The sequence below is a fragment of the Dromiciops gliroides genome, chromosome 1 (genome assembly GCF_019393635.1).
Source record: "Dromiciops gliroides isolate mDroGli1 chromosome 1, mDroGli1.pri, whole genome shotgun sequence".
NCBI lineage: Eukaryota > Metazoa > Chordata > Mammalia > Microbiotheria > Microbiotheriidae > Dromiciops > Dromiciops gliroides.
Window position 1 is genome coordinate 529,693,389 of NC_057861.1, and position 19,982 is coordinate 529,713,370.

At 36.6% G+C, this 19,982-nt stretch overlaps 2 protein-coding genes across 2 annotated transcripts in view; one reads left to right on the plus strand and one right to left on the minus strand.

Annotated features, from left to right (window-relative positions):
* The window catches only part of LOC122746559 (cytochrome P450 3A8-like), a 58,616-nt gene that overhangs the window by 23,806 nt on the left and 14,828 nt on the right, over positions 1-19,982 (plus strand). Inside the window, exons 4-10 of the mRNA XM_043992271.1 lie at positions 5,012-5,111; positions 6,093-6,206; positions 6,650-6,738; positions 7,641-7,789; positions 8,318-8,445; positions 10,962-11,034; positions 13,252-13,412. Coding sequence (XP_043848206.1) covers positions 5,012-5,111; positions 6,093-6,206; positions 6,650-6,738; positions 7,641-7,789; positions 8,318-8,445; positions 10,962-11,034; positions 13,252-13,412 — 814 coding nt within the window. The remainder of the gene's footprint in view (positions 1-5,011; positions 5,112-6,092; positions 6,207-6,649; positions 6,739-7,640; positions 7,790-8,317; positions 8,446-10,961; positions 11,035-13,251; positions 13,413-19,982) is intronic.
* On the minus strand, positions 8,699-9,820 carry LOC122746556 (39S ribosomal protein L1, mitochondrial-like). Its single transcript, XM_043992256.1, has one exon. It carries the CDS (start codon positions 9,694-9,696, stop codon positions 8,716-8,718), a length of 981 nt encoding a protein of 326 aa, XP_043848191.1. The 5' UTR covers positions 9,697-9,820; the 3' UTR covers positions 8,699-8,715.

Below are 19,982 nucleotides of genomic sequence, written 5' to 3' on the forward strand. Positions count from 1 at the left end.
GGTCTTCCTGGGTCCAGGGTGCGTACTTTGTACACTTTGTCACATAGCTGCCCCATGATGACATCTTTAGGGTAGAATTGAGGGGTGAGAGGAATGCACTGGGGGAAGAGGAGAGGAAGAATGAGGTGAAATCCCACATAAAAAAAACAGGAAATGGTTTATGGAGTGTGAGGAGAAATGGGGAGGAGCTGGGCAGTAAATGAACTTTACACTTATCAGAATAGTCTCAAAGACCTTAATTTCATCAGAATTGGCTTAAGGAGGGAATAATAGACATACTCAATTGAGTGGAGTAATCTAACTCTGCAGGAAAATAGGAGGGGAAGGGGATAAGGAGGGAAGTGCAAAAGAAGGGATGGCAGATTGAGGGAGGAGGTAGTCAGAAGCAAATCCTTTTTGAGGAGGGATATGGTGAAAGAAGATAATAGAGTAAATATTATGTGGAAGGGAATAGGATGGAGGGAAACAGTTAACAATAGTAATTCTGAAAAAGAGAAAAGGGAAAATAATTGTACAAAACATATTTATAGTAACTCTTGGTGGAGGCTAAGAATTTGAAATCAAATGAATGTCCATCAATTGGAGAATGACTGAAGAAGCTGATTGTAATGGAATATTATTGTGCTTTAAGAATTGACAAGTAGGATGATTTCAGAAAATAATTGCCTAAGAATTAGGATTGAAAAAATGGAATTTAGTGACTTTATGAGAAACCAAGACACAATAAAGCCAATTCAAATGTATAAAACAATAGAGGGCAATATGAAACATCTCCTTGGAAAAACAGCTGAGCTAGAAAGTACATACAGGATAGATAATTTGAAAATCATTGGACTACCTGAAAACCATGAATAAAACGAGAGTTTAGACAGCATCTTCCAAGAAATAGGGAAAATTGCCCTGATATTCTAGAAGCAGAAAGCAAAATAGAAATTGAAGGAATCCACCAATCACCTCCTGAAAGAGATCACAAAAGGCAAACTTCCATTAACATTATAGTGAAATTCCAGAGATTCCAGGTCAAGGACAAAATATTGCAAGTAGCTAGAAAAAAGGAATTCAACTACTATGGAGCTATAGTAAGGATAAAACAAGATCTAGCAGCATCTACGTTAAAAGACTGGAGGGCCTGGAATATGATATCCCAGAGAGCAAAGGAAGTGGGACTACAACCAAAAATCACCTACTCAACAAAACTGAGTATAATCTTTCAGGAGAAAAATGGGACTTTGATGAAAAAGCAGACTTTCTGGCATTTGTTTTGAAAAGACCTGAACTGAATAGACAATTTGACTTTCAAATACCAGACCCTAGAGAAGCATAAAAATTTAAATAGGAAAAAGAAATCATGAGGGACATTAAAAAGTTAAACTGTTTACATTCCTACATGGGAAGATAATGCTTCTAACTCTTAAGAACTTTCTCCTTATTAGGGCAGCTGAAAGGAATATATACTTAGACAGAAGGCACAGGTGTGAATTGAATATGAAGGGATGATATCTGTAAAGCATTTATTTTTTGTTTATCATTGTTTTTTGTGGGGTAGGCAGGCTGGGGTGGCTTATGTCTGGGACTGTATTTGGGCTCAGGGCTTCCTGGGTCCAAGGCTGGTGCTTTGTTCCCTGTGTCACCTTACTGACCCATGATGACATCTTTAAAATCAAGTTAAGTGGCAAGAGGAATGCACTGGAACAAAGGGAAAGGGAGAGGTGGAAGGTGGTAATGTAACACATAAAAGAAACAAAAAAAGCTTATGGAGTGGAGGGGAAGATGGAGGAGGAGGGGAGTGAGTGAGACTTAGTTTCATCAGAACTGGCTCAAAGAGGGAATAACATACACACTGAAGTGGGTATAGTAATATAATTTTCCCTGAGGGAAATTGGGAGGGGAATGGGAAAAAGGGGGTAGAGGCAAAGGAAGGGAGGGCAGATTGGGGGAGGGGGCGATAAAAAGCAAAACACTTTTTTTATGGGGCAATGAGGGTTAAGTGACTTGCCAAGGGCCACACAGCTAGTAAGTGTCAAGTGTCTGAGGCCGGATTTGAACTCAGGTCCTCCTGAATCCAGGGCTGGTGCTGCAAAACACTTTTGAGGAGGGATAGGATGAAGGAAGATAGAAAATAGAGTAAATATCAAAGGGAGGAAATAGGATGGAGGGTAATGCAGTTAGCAATAGTAACTGTGAAAGAAATGATGAACAGGATGCTATCAGAAGGACATATGAAAAATGCAAACCATCAATAGAGGAAGAACTGATGGTATTAGAATACAGATTGAAGTGTAATTTTTTTTTGTTAGCTCCTCTTTATAAAGTTATTTTGTCTATTCTCTTTCACAACTTGACTAAGGTGAAGATGTTTTGCCTAACTGCACATGTATGACATATTGAATTGCTTGATTGCATAGGGAGGGTTGAAGAGGGAGGAAGGAAGAAAATTTAGAACACAAAGTATTAAAAAATGAGTGAAAAAATTTGTTTTTTTTCTTTTTTTACATGTAATGGGAAAAATTATAAATTAAAAATTAAAAAAAAAGAATTAGACAGTACTAAAATATCTGAATAACACTATTGTATTTTCATTTATTTTGTCAAATGTTTTATAATTTCATTTTAATCTGTTAACAAAAAGTCTTTAAAAAAAGAAAGAAAATATGCCCAAAGTCATGGTATGTAGTTTTTTTTTTTTACCATTTACAATTTACTTTTTTTTTACTATATTAACAATCCCTTATGTGATGTTCTTTTATTTAGTGCTTTAAGGTTTTTATTTTGATTTAAATTTTTTAAAAAAATAATAATTTTAATTTAAACTTTTGATTTCCAAATTCTATGCCTCCTCCCCTCATTTCTCTCCCCCAACCTGAGGTGATAAGCAATTACATATTGGTTATACATGTTCACTTATGTAAAGCATTACCATATTAGTAATTTTGTATAAGAAAACAAATAAAAGAAAAAATGAAAGTAAAAAGTAATATGCCTCAGTTTGTGTTCAATCAATATCAGTTTTCTTTGGAGGTGGATATTATGCTTTATCATATTTTTGGGATTTTCTTGGGTTGTTATATTGCTGTCACTATGCACAACATTCTCCTAGTTCTGCTCACTTTAGTATACATTAGTTCATTTTCAGGCCTTTCTGAAATAGTCCTGTTTGTCATTTCTTATAGCACAAATTATTTCATCACAATTATATACTACAGCTGGTTTAGCCATTTGCCAATTGATGGACATTCTTTTGATTTCCAATTCTTGGCCACCACAAAAAGAGCTGCTATAAAAATTTTCATATAAATATTTCTTTTTCTCTTTTTTTAGGATGTCTTTTGAATATAAACCTAGGAATGGTATTGCTGTATCAAAGTTAGGCATTTCTATAGCCCTTTGGGTATAGATCCTAATTGCTATCCAGAATGTTTGGATCAATTCACAACTCCACCAACAGTGGATTAGCATCACACATTTTCTACATCCTCTCCAATACCCACTGTTTTCCTTGTTTGTTATATTTGCCACTCTGACGGATGTGAGGTGATACCTCAGACTTGTTTTAATTTGCACTTCTCTGATCAATAGTGATTGAGAACATTTTTTTCATATGACTGGAGATAGATTTAATTTCTTCAGCTGCTTATAGATCACTTATGAGTTGGAAAACTCAGATATAAATGTTTTTTATGTTCATAATATTGAGAATTATATTCAGTAGTTTTTCCCCCTCTTGTCTCAGATTCATTCAATTTAATGAAATTTCCAATTCTATCTGTGCAGCTTCTCTTAAATCCCTTTTACATTCCTACTGAAACCATTGCCAACATTAATAGAAATTATTACCTTGCATATAGATGATATGTGTAGCCTTCTGACAAGGTTCTTCCTGCCCATACTCTCTCTTTTACTTTGTCCATATAAAATCATTTATTTTTAAAAACTCTTAATTTATTTTAGCATTCATTAAAAAAAACTGAGTTCTAAATACTCTCCCTCTCTTGAGTTCCTTCCTGACCCATTGAGAAGGTAAGTAATATGATGTCAATTATGCATGTGTCATCATGGGAGGCATATTTCCATATTAGCATGTTGCAAAAAGCAAGAAAATAAAGAAAGTTCTTTCTTTGTGATTGGATGGCATGTTTCATCATGAATGTGTCATTTGGAATTTTCTTGGATCATCTGTATTTATTCATAATGCCAATGGAAGAATGATCTTTGATTTGTATAAATTTGTCTGTGGCTACTCTTCTGGGCAAAAGTCCTTACTGGCTCCCTATTGCTTCCTCAGGAAAATTCAAACTATTGCCTGATATTCAAGATTCTTCCTAGCATGTTACTACTTTATGGCTTATTTCCCATTATTCACCTCGCTACACTTTTTTTTTTCTGTAGCTAAACTGGGGACTCATTCCCTCACAAACACACTTGCCACTCTCATGCCATTGTGATTGCTCAGGTTGTATGCTGTCATTGAAATGTCCTCCAACCTTCCTTTTCCTTCTGAGTCCCTGGCCATTCTTTAAAGCCGAATTCAAAAGTCACTTCCTCAGTGAAACAATTCCCTTTTCCTATTGTATCTCACATTTGCACTTTAATTGATTCTTCTCTAACTGAAACCAACAAAAAAACCCAATAAATAAATTGACTCTTTTTTCTTTTGGTAGGGCAATTGGGGTTAAGTGACTTGCCCAAGGTCACACAGCTAGTAAGTGTTAAGTGTCTGAGGCCAAATTTGAACTCAGGTCCTCCTGAATCCAGGGCTGGTACTCTATCCACTGCGCCACCTAGCTGCCCCCCAATAAATTGACTCTTTAAGGTTTTCATATTACATTAATTATTTCATAAATATACTGTGATGGGTTTTATTTTATATAATTGGTTCACTTCCACATCTCAAATTAGAGATAAAATAAGGCAGTAGTGAGCTGATGGACATCAATTTATAGTTTCCACTTGAAATTTGTTTCCAACAATGTAACTTGGTGACTGATATAATTTGTTCCACTTGGGGGTATAGGTTTTTTGATGGCAGGCAACCTATATTGGCCATCACAGACCCAGAAATCATCAAATCAGTGCTGGTAAAAGAATGCTATTCTGTCTTCACCAATCGTCGGGTAAGTAACAGTGGAAGACAAAGGATAGGAGCAATGGGCAATGCATGCTAAGCACAGTAAGTGCCACAGAGTTTTTAGAGCATCTTATAAACACACTAGCTTCACTGTCAACATTCTTGCATGATAGGGCAGGAAAGATAACCTTACTTAGGGAAGTGCATCGTCCGGGGAAGACAGAAGGCAGGTTTCACTGGATAATGTGAACCCCCATCAGCATCTCTTAGGCCCAAGAAACTTGTGAGTGGTGATGACTCCCCTAGAACTAGACTTGCTTACATTGTAGCTCCCAAGGATGTTATTAAAGGGAAAGGTCACTGTCCAGAACGTGGCTGCTTTCCTTATATCCATGGGCAATAACTATTGTCTAGCTAACTCCAACAGATAGATGGGTACAGGCAACATAGTTCTGGAAGTACCCACTAAGCCTCCTTTTCTGTTTAGGCCAGCCATTTCTAGTCATGACTCTGGGGGGAAATCCTATGGAGGAAATGCTGGCAATTCTCACCAATGTCAATTATCTCACATATGACAGGCCAGCCAGAATAACTAAAGGAATTGATGCCATGAGGAAGAGATAGGAGGTGATATGTAGCAGGCAGGTCAACTTAGCACCACTACCACCACCACCACCACTTCACCTTAGATACTGTGGGAGAGAGTCAGGCTATGGCATCAAAGACTCCTGGGAGTAGCTATGCTTTTAGTCTAGAATTCCCTGCCCTTATCCTGGGAAGCAACCTCTATAGTGATATAGCCTGTAAATTGCATCTGCAAGTTCTACAATCACAACTTTTAAGGACCCAGAAAAGAAAATTCTTGCCATCAAAGTCTATGCTCTGTAAAGAGTATTTTAATAAACTACATTTTTATTAAGTTGGTTCAATAAATGACTATTAAATTAAATGAAAAAAATTAAATGAGTATTACTTCTGCTTCTGCTACATAATACATGAGTGATCTTCCCTTGTCCTTTTTTTCTAGAGGTTTGGTCCAACAGGGCTTTTGGAGAATGCTGTCTCAGAAGCTCAAGATGAAAACTGGAGGAGGATTCGAACAGTGTTGTCTCCCACATTTACAAGTGGAAAACTCAAGGAGGTGTAGCAATGGACTTCTATCAAATTCTACCCAACCGAGTCTAAATGAGATTAAAAAAATAACTTCCAATGATTTTTTCATTTAAAGCCTAAGAAATAGGCCAACAAGTTTGAGCTTCTCTAATATTTTCATCACTACTTTTTGGTGATAAAATGGGGAGAGCACTGTGTCTGGAGTTGGAGAACCTGATCTCCAATCTCACTTCTCATGCATATTCCTTGAGTTCATTAAACTATTTTAGGTAGCAGTTTCTTCATCTTTAAAATGAAGTAGTTTGTCCACATGACCTAGAATGTCTGTTCTTTCTATAGATCTATGATTCTTTACATTCTGAAAGAGAGAAATGAATTTATGAAATGCCACCGTGCTTCATCTGGCTTGGGAAATCTGGTTTGTTCTCGAACTGGGTTTTCCACATGTAACTATTGTCATTTGGCATTTAGATGTTTCCCATCATTAACCACTATGGAGAAGGTTTAGTGAAGAATATGCACAAGGAAGCAGAGAAGAGCAAGCCTGTAACTATGAAAGAGTAAGTATGGGGCAACAGTTGTAAGAATTTGAGAGGCATCATAAGACCCTATTTACCCAAGCCTCTCTCCTGCCATCTTTCCCCATAAATGGAAGCACCCAATTTTAGAGTTATTGTCTTGACTTTTAAATTAACAAAGTAAGTATAAAGGATAACACGATTGGATCTTACCCTGTAAAGCTAAACCCTTTTTTCTTTATCATTTCTTATTCTGCACACTCTTTAATCTGGCTTACAAATTTATCATTCAACTAAACAGTTAAATATATTTTTAAAAAATTCTCTAAAATTACTACTAATGTTCTTTTTTACATTTATAAAAATATTTTAACCTCTTTTCTTAAGCTCTTGCTTTATTTCTTCCAGCAATTGCAATGGAATTGTATCCAATTTTTTTTTTTTACTTTGAGGATTTTCTTATCAATTTTTTAAAGTTATTCTTCTGTTCTGGGTTTATCTTTTGAGTGCCTCTGTCAAAGTAATAACTTTTTATTATAGGATTCTTTTTGTTTCCTTGATCATTTTTTTTCAAAATGCTGACTTTAGACTTTATATTATGCCCATGTTCTACACAATTCTGGATGGTGCTATTGACCATTTTCAACTCTGTCCCATCTACTCTGGGAGCTTATGCAGAAAAAAACAGTCGAAAACCTGGCCAGACCACATTAAAATGTAATCATGTAATATGTATTAAAACAAAAAATATAGTAGAATATTGGTAATATTAACATGTGTTTTTCTAATTTCAATATATGGACCATGAGTATCTTTTTTAATTGTTTAGTGACAGCAGTTTCTTTTGAGTTTGATACCAATGGTTTAAATACTCACTTTTTGTCTTTGCCTAAAGATGAAAAATACAATGCCTGTTCTGAGTATTTTTTTCTTTTTCTTCTCAGGATTTTTGGGGCCTACAGCATGGATATAATCATCAGCACTTCATTTGGTGTCAATATTGACTCACTGAATAACCAGAATGATCCCTTTGCCAGAGAAACCAAGAAGTTATTGAAATTCAATGTTCTAAATCCACTCTTATTTACAACAAGTAAATTGGTTCTTCTGAACAGAAATGAATAATTAAAAATTCAATGGTTCTGACATCCCAGAAGAAAACTCAATGAATTGGTTTATAGATTTAAAGATGGAGGGAAAATTAGAAGCCATCAAGTCTAACCCCTTTAACATAGGAGAGATTATAGAGAGATTATAGCACAATATCAGGGAATTCTGGAGATACAGTTCCTAATTTTTATTTGTTAGAGAGTGAAAGCTTTCAGGGAGCAACTGACCTAAATTCTCAAGGGAATTATTACTGATTGGGTCAGTCATAGGTAGCTTAACAGTAAACCCAGGAGACCAAGGGTGGGCATAGGACACCTAATTTTGAAAAGAGAGTCCCCAATTTTGGCGAGCTTTTCCTTGATAATTGGTGACTTCAAAAAGGAAATGAATAAGCCATATTACAGTTTATAACTCTGGTACCATCTCCCCATCTACACTTTGAATAAAGATGATAGCATGTATCATAAAATGCTACAGTTTCATAAGGATGTTTTTATTATTTTTTCTTCAGCAATCTTTCCATTCCTAATTCCTTTGTTTAAAAAATTGGATATAAGCATATTTCCAAAAGAGTCAATAGACTTCTTAGCAAAAGCAGTTAAAAAAATAAAGGAAGAAGGAAAGAAAAATACACAGAATGTAAGTAGGTCTCTCCAATGTTTAGAATAAGAATATGTGTATATTATAAATGGTTGTATCCTTTATCCTCAGAGTAGAGCAAAAAACATACAGAACAAAACCCCCAACAACTAGTGTTCCATTTCATTTAATGTTCACACTGTATTGGCTTTTATTTAATTTCAGAATTTTTTTTTAAAATAAGTCATGTCTTTATTCTGAAATCATGATAAATAATGTGATCTGCAAGTTATTAAATCTATTAAAAGTCATTTTACAAGACGGAATTTTTTAAATATTTTCTTTAATGCTTTCTTCTGCTTTTACTTTTTCTTGAGGCATTAAGTGCTCGATCTTTATTAATAATCCTTCACTTGTTGAACTACGAAGAAATGCACGTACCACAAAAGATTCACTACTCTGTGGTTTGTGCCTGCAGACATCGGTGATAACCGCTTGAAGATTAGCAGCTATCTCATTAGTTGGCATATCCAGCAATGCTATTTGGGTCTCGAGAAAGTTTTCTCTTTCTTCATCTACCGCAATCTCATATCCAGCTTTAAAGAACTGAAGCATTTCCACAATGTCATGATTGATGGAATTTTGGGAAGGCCTTGGAAATCTTTTTTTTAGTTTCCTTCTTAATGGCTGAAGTGCTGGCATCATTTCTGGAACACTTACATAAAAATCTGCCTGGATCTCATCATCTAAAATCTTCTGAATCAGAGCGGATCCTCCGGCAAACGCGGCTCCATTTTCTTCAGCAATTTTAATGTCTGACTCTTTCTCCGTGAATACCAGAATTTTATTTGTCTTTGAAATAAATGAATATGGGAAATTAAGGACACTGACAAATGGCTCCACCTTTTTCTTCTTCTTCCCCAGTGCCATATCAAGTGTCAAATCAAGATAGACACCCTGCTTTGGGTTAGAGTAGTCCAGAATTTGAAATTTTTTTAGTAAATTAATTGCTTTCTCCACTTCATAAATCTGCCTTGGGAATAAGCGTTTTAAGTAGACATCATCCTCAGGCTCACCCTCCATGTAAGTATATGTCTTTAGTTTTTCTATATCCTCTGTTTTGGCATCTTTAGTTTGCACTTTGGAGCCTTTTTTCTCCTTTTTTGCAGGTTTTGCAGCAACATAATGTCTTTTGGCTGCCTGACCATTTACAACACAATATGCAACAGAGGTATTATATGTGATCCTGGAGAGACACTGCCTCTGGCACTGAAGGAACACTCTCCCGAAGCAGCTCGTGGCCGCCGCCATCTTGACCGACACGCGTGCGCGAGGTCAAAATCAGTCCCCCCTTCCACCAGGACCGGAGGATGAAAGGTTCCGGCCAGAGAGAAGCGGAAGGCGGGGACCGAAAAGAGCCATGGACCAAGTAGGAAGGGCGAGCAGATCCACCCCTCCCCTTCTGTGGTGACGACACTTTCGGTCTTCCTCCTTGGCCCCACCTATTCTTGAGGACTTTGTGTAGCATGAAGAAGAGTTTACTTGAAGGCTTCTAAGCTCACTCTCAGCTCTAATTCTACATATCTATTACTTAATAATTATCAAACCTTGTGGTCTGTGTCTCTTGGAGTACACAGAGAGAAAAGATATTGTCCCAGCTCTCAATGGATTTACAATTTACACTGGGATACAACACATAGCCAATATTATACTTTAAATTAGTATATGATGTGTAGCAGGATTCCCAGGAGGAAGAAAATACATTTCTCTTTTATTTATTGACTCCTAAAGCAGGGTTTGGTAACAATATCAAGAGGTATATAGGAATGGACCCCAAAGTAAGGTTGCTTTCAAAATTGCACATGTATGCTCTTGGACCAAATTTAGAACATTTTTCATTTTCCCATAAAACTCCTACTCAGAGGCCTCTTTATAGAATAGCTATGACACTTAATAATTGATGGAAAAGTACAAGCTATTGTTGACCCTTTCAAGCTACAAAGTCTTCAAGCTTGGGCATGTTGGTTTATTGTATGTGTGCTAACCTAGGACCAATCTAGCTAAGTTTGAAGAGCTGTGTCCATGGCTTAACCACAGTGACATCAATTTCTTTGCCTATAGTGATGCTGGAAAACTAGCAGTGAAGTTATTGTAAGATTGTGATCAATGGTATCAATGATATTATAAACCATTAAAGCATTATCTTTCTATCCTTTCTGTCAGACTTAAGATAATTCATTTCCTGAAATACTTAATAATTGTTAAAAAATATTCTTCAGTGTCTGCTTCCCTGTTATGAGGCTGGTCCAGTGATTGGGATATAATCTTTTAAGGTTTAGGAATCTGATTTTAAGCCCTTATTTTATTCACCTGAGGGTCAGGGTTTTTGGCCCTCCACAGTCCTGTATGGAAGTGCCTTAGGTAAAATTCTAACTCTGCCCCTGAGGTAAAATCACAATGTTTCTAATCATACAAATCTTATTTATCATATAGTAGGGATATTAATTTGCTATGTTCATAAATAATTCATGTGTTCTCCAGTATTTTCTCACTGTTGTTTCTCATTATTTTTCTAGAAGCATGTTGATTTCATTCAGCTTTTGATTGATTCTCAGACTTCTAAAAATTCAGAGATGAACTCTTACAAAGGTAACTTGGGAATGAGGGTACTCACCGATTGGAATCTTGAAGACAGTACATATGGAAGTATGAAAACAATTTCAAATTGCTTAGATGATATGCCACATGGCAATAAAAACTTCAATAATGACAAGGACGAAGTTACAAGGTTTTAAGATTTGTAGAGCTCTTTACACACACACACACACACACACACACACACACACACACACATCTTGCTTCATTTTATCTTCATAACAATTCTTTGTACTTGGTGTCTTTCTTATTTCTATTTTGGAGATGAAGAATCTAAGACTGAGAGTTTAAGAAAATTCCATAGGATCACAGCTAATACAACTTTGAGGTAGGATTTGAACTCAGATCTGAATTACCTCAAAACCAACACTTTATGGTGTCACCTAGCCATCTCAGAAATATACTTGCCATTAGTACGTTGAGTTAAATGAAGACTGTTTTCAAAATTATAGTTGAATTTCTGATGATCAAGTTAGTCTGAAGCCTACTTGGTGACTTTTTCAGCTTATAACTAGGAGAACAATGAGGCATGGTGAGGATGGAAAAATGCATTCTTTTCAAGAGAGAAAATCTGTTTTCTTATGCTAACTGTGCTACTAAGTACTTGTGTGACCATGGGAACATCACTTTAATAGTTGGTTCTTGCTTCTCATAGGTGAAACTAGGTTATTCAGCCACATGTTCTTTCAGGTCTCTCCTAGCTCTAAATCCTAGCATTTTCTTCTGTTCCCTGGCCTTGTTTCTTTGTGCTGAGCTAGTGGGGTAGCTATTCAGCACAGTGAACAGAGCAGCAGTCCTGGAGTCTCCAAGACCTGTGTTCAAATATGGCCTCAGACACTAACTAGCTGCCTGACCCTGGGCAAGTCACTTAACCCTGTTTACTTCAGTTTCCTCATCTTTAAAATGAGCTGGAGATGGCAATGACAAACTACTCCAGTATCTTTGCCAGAAAATGCCAAATGTGGTGAGAAAAAGTTGAATAGGACTGAAAAACAACTGAATAAAACAACACAGGAAAGGAAAAACAGACTATTACGAAATACAAGTTTCTCTTGCAACATAAAACTTGTGGGAAAATGTCTGAAATTGTGTTTTAATTGGCACTATTCTCATTTAAGGATAAGTAAGATATAGTTTCTCTTATCTCATACCTAAGCATTCTTACAAGAACTCATCCTCAGTGAGGCAGCATATTTTAATTCTAGTCTCGGCTTTAGCTACCTATTAGCTCAGTGACATTGGAACAGTCACCTTTCTATTCTGAACCTCAATTGCTTTATCTGAACAATGGAAAGAAACTTTCTTGCAGTAGGAATTTATAGGTAAAATATAACGAGAAGGCATTTGTAAATATCAGTGCTTGTTGTTCTCCTCTGGTTGCCTTCCCTACCTGGAGTGCATCAGAGATAGGATGTTCGGGGCAGCTAGGTGGCACAGTGGATAGAGCACCAGCCCTGGATTCAGGAGGACCTGAGTTCAAATCCGGCCTCAGACACTTAACACTTACTAGCTGTGTGACCCTGGGCAAGTCACTTAACCCCAATTGCCTCACTAAAAAACAAAAAAAACAGAGATAGGATGTTGTGGGGTACCTTGGAAAAAGCATAGTCACTGAAGCCAGCAGAGCAAGGTTAGAATCCCACATCTGACACCTCTGAGACACTGGAGAAATCTTTTAACATCTTTAGGCCTCAGTTTATTAAACTGAAAAATTAAGGCATTGGACTACATGCCTCTTGAGGTCCCTTCCAGTTCTAGACCTGTGATCTCCCTTCAAACATCTCTCCTCTATATTTGCCTCAGTGTATATATAACTACCCTACCATACATGCTTATCCCCTCTCCTCTGGACTACTGGTAGAGCCTTCTAGTATGTTAGTCCTATGACACAGTGTGTTAGAAAGAAGAGAGAATTACCTGAAATCATATGTCACTTTTTCACATCCAGAAACAATTGAGGATGAGGCAGGTGTTTGGAAAGAAGAGAACATATATAGGAAAATTAGATTATACAACCCCCAGGAGACCTTTTGACTGCCTTGTGATGATTGATTTTGGTGGAAAATTCCTAACATATAAATGAATGTATGTTAGATCTTTTCTAGGTATTCTGGAGCTTCAGGTAGATGCCTTTCCTAAATTCTTGTGATATGTCTGAATGATATAACAATAGTATGATTACTTTGAATATAGCCCTTGCCTTTATTTCAGAATTGAGTGATGAGGAAATCCTGGCCCAATGCATTTTCTCTATTTTTTCTGGCTATGAACCCACCAGCTCAGTCCTCTCCTTCCTTTTTTACCACCTGGCCACCCACCCTGAGATCCAGGAGAAACTTCAGCAGGAGATTGATGCAGTTTTGCCCAACAAGGTAAGAGGATGAGAGGAACAGAACTAGTCATATACCCCTCCCAACTAAGTTCTTATTCCCCCACTTGCCTCATCTCCTAGTAGAAGCTTTGTTAAAATCACCTGTGCTGCCTGGTTTTTTGCCCATTATTGAAATACCATTAGTGTTTGAAAAGGCAAAGTTATGTTGAAACCCCTAAGGCTTATACAAAGCTCTTCTTGCAAAGAATAAAATATCTCAACAACTAGTACCAACCCTGGGGAAAATTATGAAAAATTTAATTTGTACTTACTTTACATAGCCATTTCATAGCCCTTCCTCTAGTTAATGGCACTCATTCCCCATCTTTCCTGATACTAAATATCTTGAATTTGGGCCTCCTTTCTACTCCTCACTTAGCTTCTTTCCCTTTCCCTTCTTTCATATTCCCTTTTCTTTTATTTTTCTTTATCATAAAATTATTTTGCTATTTTCTAGTCACATGTAGATATAGTTTTCAACATTTGTTTTTATAAATGTTTAATTCCCAATTTTTCTCCCTTCTTTCTCCCCTCCCAAAGTTAGCAAACAATATGATATAGGTTATATACGTACAATCACATTAAACATATTTCTGCATTAGTTATATTGTGAAAGAAGAATAAGAACAAAAGGGGAAAAACTCTAAAAAAGAAAAAACCAAAAAAGGCATAAACTGTATGGTTCAATCTGCATTCAGATCCCACAGTTATTTTTTTTCTGGATGTTGAGTAGATTTTCCATCATAATTTCTTTTGGAATTATCTTGGATCATTGTATTGCTGAGAAGAGTTGTGTATCACCACAACGTTGTTGATAATGTTTACAATGTTCTCCTTGTTCTGCTTATTTAACTCAGCATCAGTTCACATAAATCTTCCCAGGATTTTCTGAAATCACCCTGCTTATAATTAAAGCACAATAGTATTTCATTACATTCATATACCACAACTTGTTCAGCCATTCCCCAATTGATGGGCATCCCCTCAATTCACAATTCTTTGCCACCACAGAGCAGCTATAAATATTTTTGTACATGTTGGCCCTTTTCCCTTTTTATGATCTTTTTGGGATAAAGACCTTATGGTGCTATTGTTGGGTCAAAGGGTCTGCACAGTTCTGTAGTCCTTTGGGCATACTTCCCAATTGCTCTCCAGCACACATTCCTTTTTCTTGTTCCTTGCTGGTCTTCCCCTTCCCCACACTCCTCTCATCTCCTCTTCTCATATTCTCATTCATTTTCTGATGTAACTGGTAACAGTCACATTCTTGGTATCAGATGATGGAAGATTTCATGAGTGGACATTGGAGTTTTTCCAAATCCAGGAACCTCTTTTTGATGCACCAGGATCATCCTTTTCCATCACCCTTAGAGCAAATTGCATAATAATTACCATGGGAACAGCGAAATAATCATTTCCCTTTGAAGTTAGGAGAAAGACTTGACAGTATATTGAAATAGACCATGCAAGCAGTAATGAGTGACCAAACTACAGTGGTGGTGGTAGTCATAGTGGAGAAGAGAAAAATTCCTAAAAGTAGCCCTGTAGATCTCACTGACCACCTAGCAAACCAAATCTGAGCCTCTATTAAGGTGCTGAGAACAACCAAATGCACATGAGAAAATCAGGACAAATTCTATCTCATAAGATCTTTTATGTATGTTTTAATTTTTTTCCATTATTTTGTAGGTTTCCAGGATTTTTTTCTTTGAATTAGGTGGTGATGACTAAATACTTATTACCCTACACTCCCTCTAAGCCTCATAATATTCTGTAAGTTATATGAAAGTATCAGAATAGAATGATGTGATCAGAGTTTACTTTGGAAATAGATAACTGTGTAAGTTATCTGTTGTAACAGAAGCTGAGAAGGGCTCTCTGCCCCACACCAATTATCTCTTTTTTTTCACTGTCTTTCATTTTTTTCTTTTATTCAAGTTGTCTTTTACAAAATGCATTATATGGAAATCTTTCATATATTTGCATAAGTATAACCTATATTTGATTTCTTACTACCTCAGAAAGGGGGAGGGAAGGGAGGGAAGGTTGGAAAGAATTTGGAACTCAAAAGTTTAAATAAAAATGTGTATTATTAAGGAAAAATAATCAGGTATTGACTAAGAGAGTGGTGCACCAATGGAATAGATTAAATACACAATATACAGTGTTAGGTTACTATAGTAATTTAAGACATTTTCAGAAGAAGAAATCAAAACTATCTAAAATCATAAAAAGGCTTTAAATTAGTATTGATTAGAGAAATGCAAATTGAAACAACTCTGAGGAACCACCTCATATGTATCAGGTTGGCTAACATAACAGAAAAAAATGACAAATGTTGGAGAAGATGTGAAAAAAAAGGGACATTAATGCATTGTTGGAGCAGTTGTAGACTGATTGAATCATTCTGGAGAACAATTTGGGATTACAGCCAAAGAGCTATAAATCTATATAGCCTTTGATACAGCAATACTACTAATAGGCCTGTATCCAAAAGAGATCAAATAAAAAATATTAAAGAAAAAATTAAAAGAACTAATTTAAGGTGGAAATAATATGTAAAGGGGCTAAAATTCTAGCTAGTCTGTCTAAAACATTAAAAAGAGTATTACAAAATATAAACTTGATCATATGACTATAAAAAGCTTTTACAAATATTCTCTTTTTTTAAAAAAAGCTAAGTATAAAACACAATCTCAAAAGCATGAAAATCTCTATGAAAATAAATCCATGCAATCAATTTCAAAATGTAGATGTAATGACATAGACATTAATACTCTGAGTGAATATAGAACACTTTTGATTCTGATATCCAAAATCCCCAATACTCATATCAATACCTTGCTGCTTACTTCTACATTTCTGTACAATATGTAACCTTCCATGGCAAAAGAAGCGGAGTCTTGAACTATGATGATGATGATTGTCGTTTTTATTCAGCTTAAGTTTTTCTTCTTTAACCCCTCTATATTGTCTGTCAGTCTTTTCATAATACAAATACTTTATAAGATTACTAATTAAAGACAGAAGTAGATTAGCAAAATTATGAACAAAACGAGCATATCTGGAATTTTAAGGGTTTTCTAAGGTTGTCTCAGAATCACAGTTCAGCTGGGATAGGGCTGAAAATGCAGGTAGAGAAAGCTGTTCATGTGCAAGATCAGGACCTGAGAAAGGTGGATTAGATCTCGTGACCTCCTGGGCAGGAGAATCAAGGAGAGGAGGGGGAGGAGGTGAGGTCCCTAGAAAAGGGGAGGGAACCACCTCTTCCACATGGTGCATAGCCCAAGAATCAAACTCAGGCCTGATTTCCCCTTCCCCCACTTCTAGGGGATTAAAAGCTTCTAGAGAAGCCTCCAGGCATGCAAAATTAGAGCAACAATTAGTGTTAGAATTTGGAAAAGCTGCAGAAATCAGAGGTTTCTTTGAAAAAGCATGGTTGGGTAAGGGGGGGGATATTTATATTCCCTTGTGTGAGCACTTTGCTGGCTCTTCTAACAAAAATAAAAATAAAAATAGAAAATCCACAAAAACAAAGCATTAACATGATCTTATCTCCCATTTGTCTGGTTAAACAGTCTAAAATCAAAAATAGGGTAATTAGGGAGTTTAAAAGGTCCATTTGAAAAAATTTAAAGGGAAAACAGCCGGTACTTAGCAGTTTAAAGGGACAGGGTAGGGGAAATTTCTTACCCAACTGGAAGATGAGAAGACTGAGGTTCAGCTTTCCTCTTCATGGTCAGCCATCTGTTAAAGGGCTAAAATTCTAACTAGTCTGTCTAAAATCTAATGAGTGGTTGTCAATAAATTATAAGCTTTAGCAAGAGTTAGACTTTTAAGCATTTATTAAGGAGAATAAGAATTTGGTGAAGAGAAAGAGAAAGGCCTAGATTCCTCTATTTATTAAAGGGAGAGCACATTTGTAGCTCCCTTCTCTACCAGAGTCCTCAGGAAAGAGAGCGAGTCAGAGTGCCAGCCTTCCCCTTCTTCCTCCCACAAGCAAATGTCACTTCCTGATGCCAAAGAAAAGACACATGGTCTTGCCCTCAGAGACCTTCACCTCATGGTGGAGCTTTTCTACCGTAAGTCTCCAGCAGGTGGCGTCATTCCAATTGTTACAAATAGAAACTCCCAGTGAGGAACATTCTCTTTCAACGCAAAAAAAAAAAAAAAAATTAATGCAATGCATAGATTTAGAACAACAGTTCTAAAAACAGTTTGGGAATCCCAGAGCCTTTTCAGAGTTCATAAGGTTAGAACTAATTTTTACATGTTCAGTTATGCAAAATCTATGTCCATATTAGCTATGTTATAAAAGAAAACACAGACTAAAAGAACAAGAACAACAAGAATAACAACAGAATACTTCAATTTGCTTTCAAATTCCATTGGTTCATTCTCTGCACATCATAAGTCCTTCAGAATTGTCTTGGATAATTGTGTTGTTCAGAGTAGCTAAGTCTTTCACAGTTGATTGTCATTACAACCCTGTTGTTACCATGTACAAGGCTTTCCTGGTTCTTTTCATTTCATTTTGCATCAGTTCATATAAGTCTTCCCAGGCTTTTCTACTTATCATTTCTTTTTTTTTCTTGCAACAAATATTTATTTTATTTTTCCAGTTACATGTAAGGATAGTTTTCAACACTAATTTTCATAAGATTTAAGGTTCCAAATTTTTCTCCCTCTCTCTGTTTCCTCCCCCCTCCACAAGACAGCAACTAATATGGTATAGGTTATATATGTTCAATCCACAAGTGCTCTTTTTGTAGGTTCTTTCTATGGTAGTGCATAGTATGCTTCATCATTAGCCACCTGGGATTGTCTGGATCATTTCATTGCTGAGAGTAGTTAAGTCATTCACAATTGCTCATAGAACAATACTGCTGTCACTATGCACAATGTCCTCCCAGTTCTGCTCTTTTCACTATACATCAGTTCATATGAGTCTTTCCAGGTTTTTCTGGGATCATCCTGTTTGTCATTTCCTATAGCACAATACCATTGCACTACAATCATATACCACCAACAGCTTCTTCAGTCATTCCTGAATTGATGGACATTACCCTGATTCCCAATTCTTAGCCACCACAAAGAGTTGCTATAAATATTGTTTGTACAATTTTCCCCGTTTTCTCTTTTTCATGATTACTATTGTTAATAGTTTCCCTTCATCCTATTCCCTTCCCCATGATATTTACTCTATTATCTATTTTCTTTCACCCTATCCCTCTTCAAAAGGGATTTGCTCCTGTCTGTCCCCTCCCCCAATCTGCCCTTCCTTCTTTTGCCCCTTTCTCTTTATCCCCTTCCCCTCCTATTTTCCTGAAGGGTTAGATAGATTACTCTACCCAATTGAGTGTATATGTAATTCCTTCCTTGAGCCAATTCTGATGAGATTAAGGTCTTTGAGTCTATTCTGATGAATGTAAAGTTCATTTACTGCCCTGCTCCTCTCCATTTCTCCCCCACCCCACTCCATAAGCCCTTTCCTGTTTCTTTCATGTAGGATTTCACCCCATGCTAACTCTGCCCTTCCCCCTCTCCCAGTGCATTCTTCTCACCCCTCAATTTTACCCTAAAGATGTCATCACAGGGCAGCTAGGTGACACAGTGGACAAAGCATCCTCCTTGGACCCAGGGGGATCCCAGTCAAAACCTGGCCTCAGACACAAGACAATCACCCACTGCATTACCCCAGGTATGTCCCCCAACTCCATTTTTTTTATGGTTCTCTAGGGTCTTGTATTTAAAAGTCAAATTTGCCATTCACTTCATGTCTTTTCATCCTGAATACCTGAAAATCCTCTTTTTTATTGTAGTTCCATTTTTTCCTCTGAAAGATTATTATCAGTTTTTCTGGGTAGGTGATTCTTGGTTGTAATCCCAATTCCTTTGCTATCTGGAATATCATATTCCTTGCCATCCAGTCCTTTAATGTAGAAGCTGCTAGATCTTGTGCTATCCTGACTGGGGCTCCACAGTACTTGAATTCTTTCTTTTTGGCAGCTTGCAATATTTTGTCCTTGACCTGAGAGCCCTGGATTTTTGCTATAATATTCCTGGGAGTTTTCTTTTGGGGATCTCTTTCAGGAGGTGATCGGTGAATTCTTTCAATTTCTATTTTACCTTCTGCTTCTAGAGTATCAGGGCAGTTTTCCCTGACAATTTCTTGGAAGATGATGTCTAAGATCTTTCCTTGATCATGGTTTTCAGGTAGACCAATAATTTTCAAATTCTCTCTCCTGGACCTATTTTCCAAGTCAGCAGTTGTTCCTAGAATATATTTCACATTTCCCTCTATTTTTTATTCATTTGGATTTGCTTTATTGTATCTTGGTTTCTCACAAAGTCACTGACTTCCATTTTTTAAATCCTAATTCTTAGGCAATTATTTTCATCAGAGAGCTTTTCTATTTGGCTTTTCGAGCTATTGACTTTTTTCTCATGTCTTTCCTCCATCACCCTCATTTCTCTTTACATTTTTCCTCTATGTCTCTAACTTTATCTTCAAAGTCCTTTTTGAGCACCTCTATGGCCTGAGAGAAAGTCATATTTTTCTTGGAAGCTT

Excerpts from the sequence above, each read along its gene's own strand:
- LOC122746556 (XM_043992256.1), bottom strand. The coding sequence starts at position 9,696 with ATGGCGGCGGCCACGAGCTGCTTCGGGAGAGTGTTCCTTCAGTGCCAG.